This window comes from Bos taurus, chromosome 7, assembly GCF_002263795.3.
Source record: "Bos taurus isolate L1 Dominette 01449 registration number 42190680 breed Hereford chromosome 7, ARS-UCD2.0, whole genome shotgun sequence".
Lineage (NCBI taxonomy): Eukaryota > Metazoa > Chordata > Mammalia > Artiodactyla > Bovidae > Bos > Bos taurus.
Genome location: NC_037334.1, coordinates 485,566 through 506,717, shown reverse-complemented (window position 1 = coordinate 506,717; position 21,152 = coordinate 485,566). Strand labels below are relative to the sequence as shown.

The 21,152-nt window shown below is 46.6% G+C and overlaps 1 protein-coding gene across 4 annotated transcripts in view; it reads right to left on the bottom strand.

The window, feature by feature from the left end:
- FLT4 (fms related receptor tyrosine kinase 4) overlaps nucleotides 1-10,095 on the bottom strand; it is a 41,260-nt gene extending 31,165 nt beyond the window's left edge. For 3 of the 4 annotated variants that reach the window (XM_010806455.3, XM_024994727.2, XM_024994726.2), the window contains exon 1: nucleotides 10,006-10,095. In XM_010806455.3, the coding sequence (XP_010804757.2) occupies nucleotides 10,006-10,072 (67 nt within the window). In that variant the 5' untranslated portion in view covers nucleotides 10,073-10,095. Of the gene's footprint in view, nucleotides 1-3,125; nucleotides 3,246-10,005 lie in introns of those variants that run through there. The other variant, XM_059888487.1, reaches the window with a different exon arrangement.
- Nucleotides 10,096-21,152: the final 11,057 nt, after the last annotated feature.

Sequence of the window (21,152 nt, the reverse complement as noted above, 5' to 3'; positions counted from 1 at the left end):
TCTTGTAAACAAACAAATAAACAAAAACTCTCCACTTCCTTGATCCTGTATTCCCTTCCCCTTTTCTACCCCCATTCATAGCAAAAATTCTGTTCACTGCCTCCTTCCTTTCACATTTCCTCATCTTCCCACAGAGTGCAGCCTCCCTCTACTTCATGGAGCCACTGGCAAGGTATCCTGTGGCCTCTGTGCCGCTGCAGGAGGCTCTCCAGGGCAGGGAGCAGAGCTGTCCCCTCTTCTGCTAGCTTCTGTGAGCTCACCCTCCCCTTGTCTTCCATCCCTTCTGCCCAGCACCAAATACTGTTCCTAAGTGGTCATGTATTAGGTTGGCCAAAAAGTCCATTCAGGTTATTCCATACAATCATATGGAAAAACCTGAACAACATTTTTGGCCGACCCAGTACTTACAAAATCTCTACCTCCAGCCCAGAGCCCCTTCTCTCAACTGCAGCTTTAAGGGACAAAATCATGCTTAAATGTCATTAGTGACATTCCACTATACTTCAAGGAACATCCAAACTTCTGACTGTGGCCTGGCCGTCATCCCCTTTCCATACCCTCCTGACTAGGAGGTGTGACCACTCTCACCTCCTGCTCTTGTCTTCAGCCCCCGTGGCCCTAGGCTGTTCCATATCATGCCACGCTCCTTCCTACCCCAGGCTTTTACACACACCTCTCCTCCTGATGAGCCTCTGCTCACATGCCTTGCACAGCCAGGCCCTTCTCACTTTCAGGCCTCAGCTTAGACATGGTCTCTGCACTCCCACCCCCAAAACCTAAGTCCTCCTTTAAGCTCCACCTTAACCTCCTGGTTGGTTATTTCATTCTTCTTGTCATAATATGTAATTTTGTTATGTACTTAAGTTATGTTTTTCCATTTCCTCTCCTAGACAGTAAGTTTCAATGGTATAAAGACCCAAACAGTCCCTTTTCCAGCCCACTCCATGCCGGGCACTGTACTTGACACAGAGTCAAGGCTCCATAAACCCTTGTTGAATGAATAAACAAATGGACAGATGGACAAAAGCACAAATGAGTGGATGGACGGACGGAAGGATAGAAATGTGGAAAAAAGAAAGGGTGGCTAGATGGAAGGACAGATGGGCAGTCAGATGGAGGGATGGGTAGAAAGATGAATGGATGGGTGGAGAGAAGGATGAATGAATGGCTGACTGAACGAATGGCTGGTTGGCTAAACAAACCTCTGCAGTCAACCTTTGGGTTAAAACTCTCTCGAACCTTGTTGTGCCTTTGTAAAAGATTCCAGTTTTAAAGGCCAGGTCCCCTGGTGACCATGAATAACCCAGACTGCTCAGCAGCTGGGGAAGATTCAGGCCTGTGCTGCCATGCCTGAGGCTCTATACTGCCCAGCCCCCACGTGCAACCCCAAAGAAGGCGCATCCTTCCTGCCTGGCTGTTGTCTGTCCCCGCTGTCCTTCCCTTCCCGAAGCAGGAAGCACTGTCATCCTGGCCTCTGCTGCACTCCCCCTGCCTTCCTGTTCCTGGCCCAGGAACTGGCTTCTTCCTTCCCCTGGCCAGCAGCCCTGGCCCCCTGGCCTGAGCAGAGCAGTCAGGGTAGGCGCCAGGCTGAGGTCAGGGGGCCAGAGTGCATCCCTCCTCTTCCCTGTGCTGTCAGCAGCCTTGGGCGGGGGGCCGTGGGGTCAGCCGCAGGTGCTGGGTATGGGAGCAGCACCCCGGGATCTTGGGTGAGGGTAGACAGGAGGGTGGGAAGGCCGGTGGGCTAGATACTGACCACATCCCAGCACTTAGCGCCTCATTTGATCCTTACACTTACTGGGAAAGAGGGATGGATTGGGAGTCCAGTCAACAGGGAGGACACTGGGGCTCCAGCCTCCACGTCAGTGGTAACCAGCAGCTGTGCAGGAGCCCAAGTCTGCCCAAGTCCAGGCCCAACCCTGCCCGGGACTTGGCCCTCACACTTCTCCATCTCCTCCTGCCCATTGCCACTGCTAGTGCCAGTCTCCTGACCTCTCTGCTCCCTAGCAGTCTCCTCCCTGGCCTCCAATTTGTCCCTCAGCCCAAAGGACACCTTCCCTGGCTCCTTGTGGCCCTCTGGATCTGTAAAGGCCCTTGGCCCAGCCTCCAGAGCTCTGCCCTGCCCCACTGGCCCCCTTCCTGGTCACCTCCCAATGCTTCTGCCACACAGTCAGGGTATCAGCCACACCCAACGTCCCCCGCGGAGCACCCCAGGCACTCACGCACCACACAGGGAAGGGCTGTACCACTGAGTGGCTCCTGAGGGCCAGGGTGTCACTGGGCCACGTCTCTGTCCTGAGGTCCAGCCCTACCAGCCCAGGCCCATGATGTCAGGATGGTGCTCCAGCTCGGGGGTGCCATTCCACCTCTGGCAGTGTGTTGCAGTAGTGGTTTTTGCATTTGGCAATTTCCTATTTCAGGCCATGTCATGATCACCCAGTGGGTAAGAGGGGCTGTACAGCAGTTCTGCTAGTCGGATCCATGGTCTCCTGAGCAGCTATGCCCTGCAGACTGGGGGCAAGCTGAGGGGGAAGCACCAGGGCCAGGTGAGGCCAGGTGGGGGCTCTGTGCAGCAGTCCCAGGGCTCAGCCAAGTTGGAGAGCCTGCTCTCCCATCACTCTTGGGGCCAGGCTTGTGCATTGACCTTGGGGGAAGGCTCACGGCGTGTTCTGCCTTGGCGTTCCCCTCCAGCCCCACGTAGATGGCAGTCTCTGTGCCTCCAGAGAACAAGGGTGAGGGCATCGGTCCTCCCACCTCCCGCCCTGCAGGGCTGAGAAGGCTACGCCGGGAGGGGCTGTTCAGAGAGAGTGCTCAGCCCTGAGAACCCAGCCGTGTCCCCTCCAGTGTCACTCTGACTGTATGACCTTGGGCAAGTCACTTCCCCCATCCACGCTTATGAAATGAGAATTGTCCCCAGGATCATTGAGAACCACAGACCACAAATAACGTACGATCACACGAAGAACCGTGGTAAGAATGTGCTGTTGTGGGCTGAGGCACACTGAGAGGCACACTGAGAGCCTCTCCCAGCCTTGGAAAAGCTTTGCCTTTCACAGCTGGAGCAGCTACTGTGACTTGGTGCCCTGGCCACAGTGCCAAGGTTGCGGGGTGGTCAGAGAAAGTCTTACCAGTGGAAGGGAGTGTTCACATGAGTTGAAAAGGACTTTGTAGAATGAATAAGAAATCGCTGGTCCAGGAGGAGGGCGCAGAGGGCAGAGGGCCATGTGGCAGAGTGCTGGTGACCTTGGGCTGTCAGGCAGGCAGAGCTGTCAGGGAGGGGGCGCACAGCATGCGGCAATAAGGCCCCAGAGTGGGGCCATGGGTCACAGGCCTAGCCTTAGGCTCTTGGCAGGCTCATTTAACTGGAGCCCTGCTTAAGGTGCGCTTCCTCCTCCTAGAGGGGCTGTCTAGAACCCTCTAGTCTAGAGCCCCAAGACTTCAAGCCCACCTCTGAGCTCCCCCACCCTCTCTGGCAGCTCTCCTGAGCGCCAGCCCTAGGGGGCTCTGCTTCCCAGCTGTTTCCTGCCAAGTGCCCCCAGCCCTAAGACCTAGACCATCCCCACCACTGAGGAGAACAAGGAGCCACAGGGTAGCACAGAAGTGTCCCCGAGCCCAGATAAGCAAGCATTAAAAGGATAGAGGATTCCCAGTATTGGCAAGGCTGTGGGCAAACAGGCACTCACAGAAATGAAAATTATGCTCATTCACTTTGACCCTCAAATTCTGCTTACTCCAATACATCCTGTTACGACAACAGACAACAAGCGCAAACACTTTCTGTATGCCAGCACAGCCTACACACTTGAGCATACCACACCCCTCTATTGCCCCCCTGAAAGAAGAAAGTGAAAATGTTAGTCATTCAGTCATGTCCGGCTCTCTGCGACCCCATGGACTGTAGCCTGCCAGGTTCCTCGGTCCATGGGATTCTCCAAGCAAAAGTACTGAAGTGGGTAGCCATTCCCTTCTCCAGGGGATCTTCCCAACCCAGGGGTCAAACCCAGGTCTCCTGCATTGCAGGCAGATTCTTTACCATTTGAACCACCAGGGAAGCCCCCTGAGGTGGGTACTATCCTGATCATTTTGCAGATGAAAAAACGAAGACACAGAGGTTCACTTACTAGTCACAGATTATCTTTGGGTGACAGGATTATGGAGACTGCTGTTTACTCTATACCTCCTCAGAATCAGCACCAACAGCAGAGTGGCTGGAAGCACCAGGCTTGCTCCTCGCCTCTCCCTACCACCCTGGCAAAGTGCTTTGCACTCCCAGAGCTCCAACACTGAGCAGTAGATGTCCTCTAGCCTGAGTGCGACCCCTAGATGTTCTGGGACTGCCCTTTTCAGCCCCTTTCCTCGCCATCTGACTGACTGGCCAGCCTCAGTGTCCCATCCTTGGGTTACCACACTTTCGTCTCCCCGCTGGTCCAGGCCTTTCGCAGTGGTTAGAGGATTCTTTGAGAACACAAATCCTTCTTCTACCTAAAACCATTTCCTGCCTCTCTGCTGCTTGGAGACGGAATCTGAGCTTCTCATATGACTCTCTAGTCACACTTGTCACTTGCCTGGTACCTACTCCAGCCCTAGGCTTGCATTTTTAGGTTCCTGGGAGCCTCTCTGCACATGTCCACAGCTTCATGCAGCAGCTTGACTCATTACACTCAACAGTTCCTCAGTGCAAGAATTAGATCCTTTCCAGGGTGGCATCGCCAGCATGGGACTTGGCCCTGGATTGCTCTTGACTGGCTTTGAGGATCCAGGGAACAAAATTAGAGTGCACAGTGTGTGGGCAGAGGTGGAGGTGGGGATGGAGGGGCAGAGGTCCTGCACCGAAGCAGGCACATCTGTCAGGGGCAGGTCCAGGGGGAAGCAACGTATCTAGCGGCATGCTGCTTTTGAAAGCTCTCTGGGGCATCTAGGTGAAAATGTCCACAAGGTGGTCAGCAATTTAGGACCCCACATGCCCACCTTGCTGGAATATGGGCACACCAGCTATGCCTGCCCCTTCCTGCTCCTCAGCCCTTATGCCATCTGGCACCAGACCCCAGACACCTGTCACTTCCCTCAGAGCTGCTCTGACAATCTAATGAGCCGTTTCACTCCTCTAATTTTCTAATTAATTTTACTAATCTCCAAAATGGGGACAGTAGCCTACATCACAAGGTTAAAATCTTCACACACCCCGTGTGGAGAAATTTGATTAACCATTTCAGACTGAGGTGGGACTCACTGGCAGTGTGTGTGCACATATGTGTATGTGTGTGCATGAGTGCTGCTTCACACAAACAAAACTTCATTAGGTAGAATTCTGAAGAGCTTTGAGGATGGTGTTTAGGTTGGATAAGGATGAGAGCTTTCCGTGAACCTACCCTAAAGCTTAGACTCTGTGCTCCTGGGGCACACAAGGGGTGGGGAATGAGGCTCTCTTCCTGCCCTAGTAGATCCCTCCCACTTGGTGCAGCATCACCTTCTGCCTGAAATTCTTAGCAGCCTCTGGCATGTATGTGGAGCACAAGAAAGCTCACACACTGAGGCTGTGGTGTGGGTGCAGGCTAGGTGGATATGGGGCTCGGGCTTCTCTTGGAGGAGGCCCTCTAGCAGGAGGGCCTGTACCACCAGCCCAAGAGGACTGAGGGGCTGAGGAAGGCTCAGATCTGTGTTTCAGAGTGGTCCTGCTAAAGCAATTTTTGGAAGCAGGGAGTGTTGGAGAGGCTGAGTGGGACTGTAGGCTGCTTGAGTACCCACAGGGGGTGAGATGGGGGAAGAGCACTTTAGTAGGTGTAGGGATCCCCATGCAGCAGTCATGGGTGCAGCCAGCTTTACCAGGCAGTTGCCCTGGCCTTTCTGGGGTCAGGGCTCTGTTCTGTGGCGGCAGGACGGGCAGTGTTATCAGACAGCCCAGCTGGCTCAGAGGTGGCCCCCCAGTGCTGCTAAATCTGGGCCACGGGCTCCTGCTGCAGGAAGAGGGAACGCAGGCAGGATGTCCTCTCCTGTGGCCGGCAAGTCCTTTCCCATGAACCCATGCTGACCTCACTGGCCACGTGGCGGGGCTCCCCCACTTGCCACCCTGACTTGTGCGTGCTCACAGGGCCATCCGCACCCCATCCGGGCCTCGGAGATGGGGGTGGCCTGGGACACTGGAGCCAGGCAGGGCTGTGCCTCTTTCGGGCCACACCCAGCCTCAGTGGCAGCCAGTCCCAAAACCTGCATCTTCCTGCTCCCAGACTTCTCCCTTCGGTGTGACCGGAAAACGGAGATCCCAGAGGAAGCCAGTGTCTGAAAAGGATCGAAACTCAGGAATCCCTGGCTCCAGCTGGACACATGGGCCATGTCTTGCTCAGAGGTCGGTGCAAGGAGTGTGGGAGTCTCTGGACTCCTCTCCCTACCCATTCCCCTTCGCCAAGGGATATCTCAGGACTGTGGGGCACGGACTGGGTCCTAGTGCAGAGAAATCTGCATGGTGGCGGGAAACACCAAAATGGCAGCAGGAGGGGTGTAAGCTAGACGCAGGGAAAAACTTCCCTTCGTGACTGAGACCCCACTTAATTCCCCTGGATTCCCTGACTTCCCTCTATCATATCACACTCCCAACTTTCTTCCTTCCTGCCTTTGACTGGAGGCCCTGCCTCCCCAGTGGAACGCCTCATCTTTCCCCATCTCCTCCTCTTCTCAGGGTTCCCATCTGGTAAACAATTTCATGATCTATTCTGCCACTTCAGCCAGAGACTGGCACTCGTCCCTCTCTCTCCACCATCCCCTGCGGCCTCCTTCCCTGGTATATCTCCTGGGTGCACCCGCAGCCTCCTTGTTGTGGCCTTGTATCTGCTCTTGCCCCTCTGGTGATGCCTTCAGGAGAGTCTGACCACGTGGCTCCCTGCTCACACCCCGCCCTTTCCAGGTGTGCTGCTAGCTTCTGCGTCTCCATTTCCTGTCTCTTCCACCCCGTCGCTCTGCCCCCAGGACTCCAGCCTCATCTGATCACCATCTGACTTTTCTGTCTCTGGGCCTTTGAGGCAGTCTTTGCCCTGCTTGGAACCCCTTTCCTGGAGTCTGCAGACCCCTCCAGGAAGCTCCAAGCTGGAAGCAACTTGGTGAAGCCCACACCACCAGCTGGACCTCACTGGTCACTGAGCACTCTCACCCCTGGGCTCCGATGTCATGTTTGTGTCCCTGCAAGTCTGGCACTTGAGAAGCTCCTGCAGAGTGGACTTGGTCCAAATCTTCCCTTTGCCACCCTGAGCAGACACTGTAGCTTTCACCTTGCACAGGACTACAGTCCCCTTCCCTGGTTAGGCTGCCTGCCACTGCCTGGGGGTCAGGGTGGGGGTGGCACGGCAAGGAGATGGCCAAACAGTCCCCTTGTTACACCTCGTGCCCAGCCTGGCACTGGGTCATGTGGACACTGTGCTGTGGGGAGGCAAAGAGTCCTTTGGCCACACTGACCCAGTGCCTCCAGCACTCTGGGTATGTAAGCACACCTGTATGTGTGAGTCCTCAGAGCACTGAGCTAAGGCCAGTGCTCCACCCGCACTGACTCACATGCCCACCCCACTGCCACACCTCTGTCCACATCTGGCTCTGGCTCAGGGCTGAGGAGCACAGACGGTGAAGAGCTGGGATGGTCATGTGTGTCTCAGTCGTGGCAGGAGCCAGTATCCTCATGGCAGGCCAACCAAGCTTCCTGGCAATTGCCTCCTTCCCCACATGTCCCTGAGCTGACTGCCCACTGTTCAGAGGCACAAACAACCTTTCTAGAGTCTAAGCCCCAAGAGATAAAGCCTGTGGGAGGTGGCCTCTGCCATCTACTTTCTCTAGAGGGACACGATTGGGGTAAAGAGTCCAGCGCCAAGCACAGCCCCTCAGAGCCTGCCAGCTTGTTGCAGTGCTGTGTGTGGACAAACTGAGGCACAAGGAGAGGAAGGGAGGGGTCCAGGCAACAGAGAAAGTAATTTAGGGGTAGAGCCAGGAAGGAGCCAGCTCTGGGACAAGCACTGCATCTCTGAGGGTCACCTTCAGGGCCAGGCTGCTCACCTGCCAGCACGTGGCCTCCCACGGTGGCCACGCTGACAGCTGGCAGCACTGGAATGTCTGTGCTTCTGCTCCAGCACCCCCATCAGTCTAGGGGCTTCTCAGGTCCTCTTCAGCCCCAAATGGGTGGCACAAGTATAAGGCTCAGGGACTGTGGCCATGGTCTGCTCTCAATGGGTTATCTCCCTACCAGCCATGCCCTGGTCCAGCCAAGGCCATCCCCCTCCACGGGCCCCTTAGCTTCATTCTCTCTCTTCTCCCTCACTGCCCAACTTTGGTAAGAACCACCTGTACTCACTGCAAGACTGACTTATCCCCGCTCTGTCTGCCACCTTCCACTCTGCTCTACTCAGGAGCACCAGGACATGAGTCTCTCCTGGTTTTCCTTACACCCTGCACGTTGGATGTTTTCTGTCTCCCTGGAAGCCTCTCGCTCTCTGGTCCCCTCCTTGGGGAAGACGGTCCCATCCTGGGACAGCTTCCTCTTTAGCCTCTCTTCTGAGCCTTGGACACTATACCCACTGCCCGCCGGATGTCTTCTCAAGGTGGGGTCTCCCACTCCTCAGCCCTGAAGTCCAACCACGGCACCTGTGAAAGCTTGGTCCTGGGAAGGGTGCAGGGGAGCAAAGAGGCAGCCCCTCTGCTCAGACTTGCCCTGACTTGGAGGCCAGAAGATGTCTTCTTCCATCCTCCTCCCCCTAGGTTCACCCACACGTCCCTTCACTCCACTCTCCCCAGCCCTTCAGCCTATATAGACACACAGAACGGGGTTCAGGTACCCCAAAGACCTGGATTGAACATGTCCTTTACTACTGGCTTCCTGAGGACTTTGGGGGAAGTTACCCCTGTCCTTGGTCCAAGTGTTCCCATTTGTAAAAAGGGTCTAACATTTCCTTGTGAGGATTAAAAGAAATGAAACATGTAAAGCCAGTATTCAAAGCCAACAGTGTTTAAAAATAGAGGTACCCATTTCTCCCTTCAGATCTCTCAGAACTACTCCCTCAAACACTGGGGACCCATAATCGGTCCTCTACCCTCTGACCTCCAGGGTCACTGGATCTCTCATGGGCTTCCAGCTCATCTACCTCTCATTCCCGATGCTTTACCCCTGACATCTCCAAACAGCCATCCCTCCCTCACCCCCCAAATTCTCTTCCCTCCAATCCCTCAGAGGCAACCTTTAGTCATGTTCCCATCACCCTGTTTCCACACTGCCTCTCCTGTGTTGAAGACCCTTCCTTGCAGCCCCTGCCTTATGATCCTTAGCTTGGCCATCCAGGGTGCTACCCCTCAAACATGGCGAGGGCCGGCCTTCTGCCTCTCCTGCCATGCTGATCATTTACGAGTTGCTGACTCAAGATTAGCCTCAAATTCCAACACCTGCACCCAGTCTTCCCGGATTACGCCTGTCTCCCTCCGTCCCGAGTTTTTGCCCCAGCAGTCCTTGGCCTGGGGAAAGTGAACAGCAACCAGAGTTCCCTCAGGAGTACTGATCTTGAGCGCAGACTAGAGTCACGGGGAAGTGCGCACCCCAGACTACAACCCGGCGGGGACTGCAACCTCTGCGTTGGGGGACGACCTCAGTGCCCGCAGATCGCAGGATAGAGTAGTGCGGTGCCCCGACTCCGCAGAAAAGCGTGCAAGCAAGAAAAGGATTCAGGCTGAGGATGCAGCGCGAAGGGGCCCGGGTTAAAGGGAGCTGAACCATAGACCGTGGAGTGAAGTCGAGAACCCATCTCCACGCTGCTGGGCTGCCCCGCGGCCCGTCCTCTCTCTTTCCTCATCCCGGCAAGCTCGGCCCGACTCTGTGCTCCTTCCGGGATCTGAATTCCTGGCTCTCAACCCTGTCTCCCCTCGTGCCCAAGGGTCCCGCGGGCCCCGTCCCCCGACCGGTCTCGCGTCCCTGCAGTCCCACCATTTGCCCAGGGAAAGCGTCCCCGCTCGTGGCCAGCTGCGCACTGGGGCAGGCGGAGGGCTCACCACGCTCGTTGTCGAGCAGTCCGAGGCAGAGCCACAGGCGCAGGCACAACGCGGCACCCCGCTGCATCTCCGGCCGCGGTGGCGCGGATCAAACGTGCGACCGCAGCTCTCGCTTGAGTGTGGGCGCGAGGCACCGCGCAGGCGGGGCCGGGGCGGGGCTGCGACCCGGCCGGGGCGGGGCCGGGGCGCCCGCGGCGGGCCTGGGAATCGAAAAGCAGCCCTCGCACCTCTTAGGACCGCCCTCTAGCCTAGGAGACTGCCCCAGAGATGTGAGGGTGCTGGTGGGAGGGAAGGCTGGTCCTTGCCCCACTTCCGAGTCAACCACAACCCTTCAGGCTGGCCATTGTGAGTTAAAAAGGGCATGAACCCAGCCGCCAAGATTGGACAAAACGTGGCAGCACGTATTTTTCTGTAATTTTCTTCAGTTAATAAATACTATATTTAAAGTAGGAAAAAGAAGAAAGCAATATAATTTAAAATAGCAATATATCAAATCTTTGAGACCATTCAGTAAACTTTATCTTACTGCCTACGTGGCGAAGATGGAGACTGTACCCTTGGGGCCAGGCACCCAGTATAACTAACCTCTATCCTGCAGGCATGTCCTCTTTAGATTTCCTCCAAATAGTTTTGCTCTGAGCTCATTCATAAGTCCTTTCATCAGGTGACAGTTTGCTCTCTGACTTGGCAACCCTTTCATAGACTTCCTTTCTCTTTTCAGTTCTGTCTCTAGAATTTTCCTATTTAAAAACAAATCCCATGAGCATGACTGTCTCCCTCTCCTGCTTTCATAATCACACTTTTACTATCCCTCCCCCTACCACCTGCAAAAGTCCATTCATCCTTGTCAAAAACCATTGTTGAAAACAATTGTTACTAATCTCTAATGCAAGAAAGAATTGAATTTAAGTTGTAATCATATATGGAGTATTTAATAAATAATGTGAAAAGTAGGCAACCAAATAAATGAAGTTAGATCCTTTTCCTCAACCACATGTTGATTTTCTTTCAACTTTTGTTTTTAGTTTTAATATATTGAAATTTAGTTTTAATATATTGTATTTAGTTTTAATATATTGATATATAATCAATGTATTATAAATGCAAGTTTTAAAGCAAATACTTCTGTTTCAGTCCCACAGATTAAAGAATATAAAATGGCGCGAGCTTTCCAGAAGCTTTCCCTTTCTCCTCCTTAATCCCCAAATCCTGACTTTATCATTTCCCTGCTTTTCTTTATCATTTTATTTCCCAGACATGTTTTGCTTGTTTTTTAACCTTATTTAAATGGATTCATTGCACAATCTTTTGCTCAGCATCTTTTGTGAGATTCATGTGTATCGCTATGAAGACCTATGAAAAAGTGAGTGTTAGTCAGTCAGTCTTGTCTGATTCTTTGTGACCGCATGGACTGTAGCCCACCAGGCTCCTCTGTCCATGGATTTCTCCAGGCAAGAATACTGGAGTGGGTTGCCATTTCCTTCTCTAGGGGATCTTCCTGACCCGGGATAGAACCTAGGTCTCCTGCATTGCAGGAAGATCCTTTACAGACTGAGCCACCGGGCACGCCCGATACTTCACTGAAGACCAATACTTCACTCATTTTTACTGATGCATAGTCTTCTGTGTGATGCAACATAGTTCATTTGTGCACTGTTGATGGAAGTTTGAATTGTTACCAGTTTCCAACTTTTGCTACAAACATGCTTTTATATGTTTCTTGGTATACATGTCGGAGAAGGCAATGGCACCCCACTCCAGTACTCTTGCCTGGAAAATCCCATGGATGGAGGAGCCTGGTAGGCTGCAGTCCATGGGGTCGCTAAGAGTCGGGCACGATTGAGCGACTTCACTTTCACTTTTCACTTTTCACTTTTCACTTTCATGCATTGGAGAAGGCAATGGCAACCCACTCCAGTGTTCTTGCCTGGAGAATCCCAGGGATGGGCAAGCCTGGTGGGCTGCTGTCTATGGGGTCACACAGAGTCGGACACGACTGAAGTGACTTAGCAGCAGTAGCAGGTATACATGTGCCCTATTCTCTAAGTTATATGTACAAGAATGATACTACTACATTTCTTCTACTTTGTAGTTGGTACCAATTATTCTTCCATTATTTGTATATTTTGCACTCCATGGCAGTGTAATTAGTTCCCTGTGTTCCACACCTTCACTGACACATATTGTCAGTTTTAGTTTTTGAATTTAGCCATTTTAATTGATTTGTAGTGGCATCTCTTTATGGTTTTCACTAGATTTTCCCTAATTGATGTTGAATTTGAGTACATTTTTATAATTTTCCATTTGAATGTCAAGTCTTTTGCTTCTTAGCACTGCCTATTGTCTTTTTCTTATTGATTTGTAGGCATTTTTTTTTCTTTTGGCTGCTGAAATGTTTTAATCTATTTTAAAAAAAACTTTTAATTTTGTATTGAGGTGTAGCCAGTTAACAAACAATGCAATGTTGTAATAGTTTTAGGTGAACAGTGAGGGGACTCAGCTATATATATATATATATACATATATATATACTCCCCCAAACTCCCCTCCCATCCAGACTGTTACATAACATTGAACAGGGTTCCATGTGCTATAACACTAGGTCCTTCTTGGTTATCCATTTAAAATATAGCAGTGTGTACATGTCCATCCCCAAATCCCTAATTACCCTTTCCCCCTGTCCTTCCCCTGGCAACCTTAAGTTCTCTAAGTCTGTGAGTCTCTTGTTTTGTAAGTAATTTTCTTTGTATCATTTCTTTTTAGAGTCCATGTATAATGGATGTCATACAATATTTCTCCTTCTATGTCTGACTTACTTCATTAAGTATGACACTCTCTATGTCTTTCCATGTTGCTGCAAGTGGCATTATTTCGTTCTTATTCATGGCTGAGTAATATTCCTATATATATATGTACCACATCTTTATCCATTCCTCTGTCGATGGATATTTAGGTTTCTTCCATGTCTTGGCTATTGTAAACAGCACTGCAATGAATATTGGGATGCATGCATCCTTTCGGATCATGTTTTTCTCTGGATATATGCCAAGGAGTGGGATTGCAGTGACATATGGTAGCTCTATTTTTAGTTTTTTAAGGAACTTCCTTACTGTTCTCCATCGTGGCTGTATCAATTTACATTCCCACCAACAGTGTAGGAGGATTCCCCTTCTCTTCACATCCTCTCCAGCATTTATTGTTTGTTGATTTAAAAATTTTGTTTTAATTGGAGAATAATTACTTTACAGTACTGTGGTGGTTTATGCCATACTTAGACATGAATCAACCAGGGGTGCACAGGTGTCCCCCATCCTGAACCCCCTCCCCCCTCCCTCCCCACCCCATCCCTCTGGGTAGTCCCAGAGCACCATCTTTGAGTGCCTGCTTCATGCATCAAACTTGCACTGGTCATCTATTTTACATATGGTAATATACGTGTTTCAATGCTGTTCTCTCAAAACATCCCACCCTTGCCTTCTCCCACAGAGTACAAAAGTCTGTTCTTCACATCTATGTCTCTTTTGCAGACTTGCATATAGGATTGTCATTACCATCTTTCTAAATTCCATATATATGCATTCATATACTGTATTGGTGTTTCTCTTTCTGACTTACTTCACTCTGTATAATAGGCTCCAGTTTCATCCACCTCATTAGAAAAGACTCAAATGAATTCTTTTTTTAAAGCTGAGTAATATTCTATTGTGTATATGCATCACAACTTCCTTATCCATTTATCTGCCAATGGACATCTAGGTTGCTTTTATGTCCTAGCTATTGTAAACAGTGTGCAATGAACTTTGGGGTACATGTGTTTCTTTAAATTCTGGTTTCCTTGGTGTGTATGCCCAACAGTGGGATTGTTGGTTCATATGGCAGTTCTATTTCCACTTTTTAAAGGAATCTTGTTGGTGGATGTTTTGGGTAATAGGCATTCTGGCTGGTGTGAGGTGATATCTCGTTGTAGTTTGGACTTCCATTTCTCTAATAATTGGCGATGTTGAACATCTTTTCATGTGCCTAGTGGCCATCTGTATGTCTTTTGAGAAATGTCTATTTAGGTCTTCTGCCCATTGTTTTGAGTGGGTTGTTTGTTTTGATGCCATTAGGCATCATTTGCTATTTGTAAAATTTGGAGACTAATCCTTATTGGTCATATTATTTGCAAATATTTCCTTCCAATTTTTGGGTAGTCATTTCATTTTGTTTATTTTTTCCTTTACTGTGCAGAAGCTTTTGCATTTATTTTTGTTATTATTTTCATTATTTTTGGAAACAGATTGAAGAAGACATTGCTGTGATTTATGTCAGAGAGTGTTCTGCCTGTTTTCCTCTAGGAGTTTTATAGTATCTGATCTAACATTTAGGTCATTAATCCATTCTGAGATTACTTTTGTGAATGATATTACAGAAAGAATGATCTAATTTCATTTTTTTTTTACATGTAGCTATCCAGTTTCCCCAGCACCATTTGTTGAAGAGACTGTCTTTCCAATATTGTGTAATCTTGCCTCCTTTGTCATAGGTGCATGGGTTTCAGGGCTTTCTATACAGTAACATTGATCTATAGTTCTATTTTTGTGCCAGTACCATACTATTTTGATGACTGTGGCTTTGTAGTATGGTCTGAAGCCAGGGAGCCTGATTCCTCCAGCTTTATTGTTCTTTTTCAAGATTGATTTGGCTATTTGGGGCCTTTTGTGTCCCTATACAAAATTTGAGATTTTTTTCCTAGTTCTCTGAAAAACATCATTGGTAGTTTGATAGAAATTACCTTGAGTCTATAGATTGCCTTGGGTAGTTTAGTCATTTTGACGGTATTGATTCTTACACTCCACAAGCTTGATATATCTTCCCATCTGTTTATGACTTTGATTTCTTTCATCACCATCTTATAGTTTTTGGAGTACAGGCTTTTTATGTCCTTAGGTAGGTTTATTCCTAGGTATTTTATTCTTTTTGATGTGATAGTAAATAGAAATGTTTCTTAATTTCTCTTTCTGATCTTTCCTTGTTAGTGTATAGAAATCCAACAGGTTTCTGTGTATTAACTTTGTAACCAGCAACGTTATCAAGTTCACTGATGAGCTCCAGTAGTTTTCTGGTACCACCTTTAGGATTTTCTACATATAGTATCATGGCATCTGCCATCAGTGACAGTTTAACTTCTTCTCTTCCAATTTGGATTCCATTTACTTCTTTTTCTTCTTTGATTGCTATAGCTAAGACTTCCAAAACTATGTTGAATAAAAGTGGTAAAGCAGATAGAAGAAGTAAGAACTACAATCCTGCAGTGGCTAGAATGAAAACCACATCACAGAAGGTTAATCAGAATGAAGAAGCAGCGTGTTAGTTCCCCAGATAAAGGGACAAGATAAAACCCCAGAGGGAGACTCTGGTTCAAGTTGGCAGAGTAGAAGAACCTGTGCTCTTCTCCTCCTGAGAACACCAAAATTACAACTAATTGTTGAACAGCCATTGACAGGAGGATGCTGGAACCCAGCAAAAAAGATACTGCACATCCAAAGACAAAGAAGAAACTGCAGCGAGATGGTAGAAGGGGTGCAAACACAATAAAATCAAATCCTATACCCACTGAGTGGGCAACTCACAACCTGGAGAACCATATAATACCCAAAGAATCCCACTGTTATGAAGGTTCTGAGCCTCATATCAGGCTTCCCAGCCTAGGGAGCTGGCAAAGGAATTGGAAATCCCCAGGGAGTCTGACTTTGAAGGCCAGTGGCATTTGATTTTAGGACTTCCACAGGACTGGGGAAAACAGAGACTCTATTCTTTGATGGCACGTACAAAACCTTGTGCACATTTAGACCAAAGAGAAAGGAGCAGTGATCCCACAGGAGACTGAACTGGACTTACCTGCTAGTGTTGGAGGGTCTACAGTGGAGGAGTGGGGGTGACAATGGGTCACCCTGGGATGGGGGCACTGGCAGCAGCTGTCCTAGAAATAACTCCGTGGCATAAGTCCTCTTGGAGGTCACTGTTAACCCTATTATAGAGTCTCCATAGACCCCAGGGCTGCATCCCCATAGGCCAAACAACTAACAGGAAGGGAGAGCACCACCACCCATCAGCAGATTTTTAAATTTAAGTTTTACTGAGATTGGCTCTGCCCACAAATGCCCTGTTTTCCCCACCACCAGTGCCTCCCATCAGGAAGCTTATACAAGCCTCTTAGCCTCATCCATCAGAGGGCAGCAGCAGAAGAAAGAAGAACCACAATTCCACAGTGGCTGGAATCAAAATCACACCACAGAAAGTTAACCAGGATGAAAAAAACATAGAGTTTTGTCCCAGATGAAAGGACAACATAAAACTCCAGAAAACCAACCAAATGGAGATAGGCAACCTTACAGAAATAGAAATCAGAATAATGATAGTGAAGATGATCCAAGATTTTGGGAAAAGAATGGAGGCAAACATTGAGAAGATGCAAGAAATAATTACCAGTGACCTAGAAGAACTAAAGAACAAACAGAGATGAACAACACACTAGAAGAAATCAATTAGCAGAATAAGTGATGCAGAAGAATGGATAAGTGACCTGGAGGGAAGAATGGTGGAAATCACTGCTGTAGAACAGGATGTAGAAAAATGAATGGAAAAAAAAGACAGCCTAAGAGACCTCTGGAACATTAAATGCACTAACATTCGCATTATAGGGGTTCCAGAAGAAGAGAGAGAGAAATGACCTGAGAAAACACTGAAGAAATAATGCCGAAAACTTCCCTAATATGGGAAAGGAAATAGTCAACCAAGTCCAGGAAGTATAGAGTGTCTCAGGCAGGATAAACCCAAGGAGGAACACATCAAGACACAGAGTAATCAAATGAATGAAAATTAAAGACAAGGGTAAAATATTAAAAGCAACAAGAGGAAAACAACAAGTAACATATAAGGGAACATCCATAAGGTTATCAACTGATTTCTCAACAGAAACTGTAGAAGTCAGAAGGGAATGGCATGATACATTTAAAGTAATGAAAAGGAAGAACCTATAACCAAGAATATTCTAACTAGCAAGACTCTTGTTCAAATTTGACAGAGAAATCAAAAGTTTTACAAATAAGCAAAAGTTAAGAGAATTCAGCACCACCAAACAAGCTTTACAACAACTTCTAAAGGACCTTCTCTAGGCAGAAAATGCAAGCATAGGAAAAGACCTACACAAAATAAACCCAAAACAATTTAGAAAATGTTAATATGATCATACATATTGATAATTATCTTAACTGGAAATGAATTAAATTCACAAACCACAAGACAAAGACTGGCTGGGCAGATGAAAACATCTGCATGTATATAATAATTTTCCTTCCACTTACCACATCATTCCACTTAACCCCCAAATTCTACATAATTATTTTATATTGTTAGGTTAATCATGTTTCCATTATGGCTTGCAATTGTAATTATATTTTATATTTTGTCTGGCTATTGATTGTGAAAACTGGTAAAGATCTTTTGCTATTGTGATTATGTCAGTATTATTCACTTAATACCATTGTATCATGATTGGTCCACAGAAAATAATAGAAAAAATAGAATTAAAGTGGTGAGAGTTGACATTCTTGTCTTTTTCCTGATCTTAGAGGAAATACTTTCAGCTTTTCACTATTGAGTATGATGCTAGCTGTAGCTTTGTCATATATGGTCTTTACTATGTGGAGGCATGTACACGCTATGCCCACTTTTTAGAGAGATTTTACTATAAGTGGGTGCTGAATTTTGTCAAAAGCTTTTTCTATATTTATTGAGATGATCATATGGTTTTTATTCTTCAATTTGGTGATATTGTGTACCACATTGATAGATTTGCACATATTGAAAAATGCTTGCATCCCTGGGCTTTCCTTGTGGTTCAGTTCGTAAAGAATCTACCCACAATGCAGGAGACCTGGGTTTGATCCCTGGGTTGGGAAGATCCTCTGGAGAAGGGAAAGGCTACCCACTCCAGTTTTCTGGCCTGGAGAATTCCATGGACTGTGTAATCCATGGGGTCCACAAAGAGTCGGACACAACTGAGCAACTTTCACTTTCTCACAGGGATGAATCCCGCTTGATCATGGTGCATGATCTTTTTAATGTACTGTTGGATTCTGTTTGTTAGTATTTTATTGAGGATTTTTGCATCTTTGTTCATCATTGTAATTTGTGTGTGTGTGTGTGTGGTATGTTTGTCTGGTTATGGTATCAGGGTGGTTGTGGCCTTGTAAAATGAGTTTGGAAGTTTTCCTTCCCCTCCAATTTCACAAGGATAGGTATTAACTCTTCTCTAAATGATAAAATTCGCCTGTGAAGCCATTTGGTCCTGGATTTTGTCTGTTGGGAGGTTTTTAATTACAGTTAAAATTTCAGTGCTTGTGATTTGTCAGTTCATATGCTTTATTTCTTCTTGGTTCAATCTAGGGAGATTGTACCTTTCTAATAATTTGTCCATTTCTTCCAGGTTGTCCAAATTTTATTGTCGTACAGTTGCTAATAGTAGTCTCTTATGATCCTTGGTTTTGGATTGATGCTTTTGAACTGTGATGTTGGAGAAGACTCTTGAGAGTTTCTTGGACTGCAAGGAGATCAAACCAGTCAATCCTGAAGGAAGTCAATCCTGAATATTCATTGGAAGGACTGATGCTGAAGCTGAAACTAATACTTTGGCCACCTGATACAAAGAACTGACTCATTGGAAAAGACCCTGATGCTGGGAAAGATTGAAGGCAGGAGGAGGAGAGAGAGAGAGAGGATGTGATGGTTGGATGGCATCACTGACTTGATGGACTTGAGTTAGAGCAAGCTTTGGGAGTTGATGATGGACTCCAGAGAAGTCTGGCATGCTGTAGTCCATGGGGTCGCAAAAAGTCAGACATGACTGAGTGAGTGAATTGATCCTTGGTATTTTCATGTAGTCAGTAACTTCTTTTTGATTTCTAATTTTATTGATTTGAGTCTTCTCCATTTTCCCCCCTTGATGATTCTGGCTTAAGATTTACCAATTTTGTTTAAAATTTCAAAGATGCAGCTTTTAGTTTCATTGATGTTTGCAACTGTTTTCTTTGTCCCTATTTCATTTATTTACGCTCTGATATTTATGATTTCTTTCCTTTTTACTAACTCTGGGTTTTGTTTGTTTTTCTATCTCTAATTGTTAAAACAATTAGATGTAAACAAAAAACCACATAAAACAATTTAGGCGTAAGGTTAGGCCGTTTACTTGAGACTTTTTTTTGTTTCTTGAGGAAAGATTAAGTATTGCCACAAACTTCACTCAGAATTGCTTTGCTGCATTCCAGAGTTTTCAGATCATTGTGCTTTCACTTTTCTCTAGATATTTTTTGATTTCCTCTTCATCTTTTTCAGTGATCCATTGGTTGTTTAGTTGTGCAGCCTCTACATGTTTGTGTTTTTTTTATAGTTTTTCTTCTTGTGGTTTATTTCTAAACTAATAATGTTGTCATTGGAGAAGATGCTTGATATGATTTCAATTTTCTTAAATTTACCAACGCTCATCTTGTGGCCCAGCAGGTGGTCAGTCCTGGAGAATGTATAGTGTACTACTTTTTGATGGAATCCTCAGTTATGTCAAACTGATCTAAAGTGTAACTTAAGGCCTGTGTTTCCATATTAATTTTCTGTCTGGATGATCTGTCCATTGATGAAAGTTGGGTGTTAAAGTTCCCCACTATTATTGTGTTACTCTTGACTTCTCCCTTTATGGTTATTAGAATTTGCTTACATATTGAGGTACTCCTATGTTGGTTGTATATATATTTGCTATATCTTCTTCTTGAATTGAACTCTTGATCATTATGTAGTGTCCTTGTCTCTTACAACAGTCTAAGTTTTAAAATCTATTTTGTCAGATATGAATATCACTACTCAAGCTTTCTGTTAATTTCCATTTGTATGGAATACTTTCTCCCATCCCCTTACTTTCAATCTGTAAGTGTCCCTAGGTCTGAGGTGAGTCTCTTATAGACAGTGTATGTATGTGTGTGTGTGTGTGTATAAGATTTTATATATACGTGTATTTATATATAAAATCATGCTTCTGTATCCACCCAGCCAGTTTATGTCTTTTGGTTGGTGAACTCAATCCATTTATATTTAAGGTAATTATTGATATATATGATCCTATTGGGCTTCACATGTGGCTCCCTGGTAAAAAAAAAAAAAAAAAAAGTTGCCTGACAAGCAGGAGATGTGGATTCAATCCCTGGGTCAGGAAGAGTCCCTGGAGAAGGAAATGGCAATCCACTCCAGTATTCTTGCCTGGGAAGTCCCTTGGGGAGAGGAGCCTGGTGGGCTACAAGGTTGCAAAATAATCAGACACGACTTAGTGACTAAATAGCAACAACAGTAATCCTATTACTGTTTTCTTAATTGTTTTGGATTTATTTTTTGTAGATATTTCCTTCTCTGTGTTTCCTGCCTAGAGATGTTCTTTTAGCATTTGTTGCAAAACTAGTTTGGAGAGGCTGAATTCTCTTAACTTTTGCTTGTTTGTAAAACTTTTGATTTCTCTGTCAGATTTGAACAAGAGTCTTGCTAGTTAGAATATTCTTGGATATAGGTTTTTCCTTTTCATTACTTCAAATGTATCATGCCATTCCCTTCTGACTTCTACAGTTTCTGTTGAGAAATAAGTTGATAACCTTATGGGTGTCCCCTTGTATGTTATTTGTTGTTTTCCTCTTGTTGCTTTTAATATTTTATTTTTGTCTTTAATTTTAATCACTTTGACTACTATGTGTCTGGGTGTGTTTCTCTATGGTTTTATCCTGTCTGAGACTCTCTGTGCTTCCTGGACTTGGTCGACTATTTCTTTCCCATATTACAGATGTTTTCAGCTATTATCTCTTCAAATATTTTCTTGGGTCCTTTCTCTCCCTTTTCTCCTTCTGGGATCCCTATAATGTGAATATTGCTGTGTTTAATGTTGTTTTAGAGGTCTCTTAGGCTGTCTTCATTTCTTTTCTTTTTTTAAAAATTCTGTTTTGTGGCAGTGATTTTCATCATTCTGTCTTCCAACTCATTTATCTGCTCTGTCTCAGTTATTCTGCTGTATATTCCTTCTAGTGTATTGTTCATCTCTGTTTGTTTTGTAGTTCTTCTAGGTTATTGGTAAACAT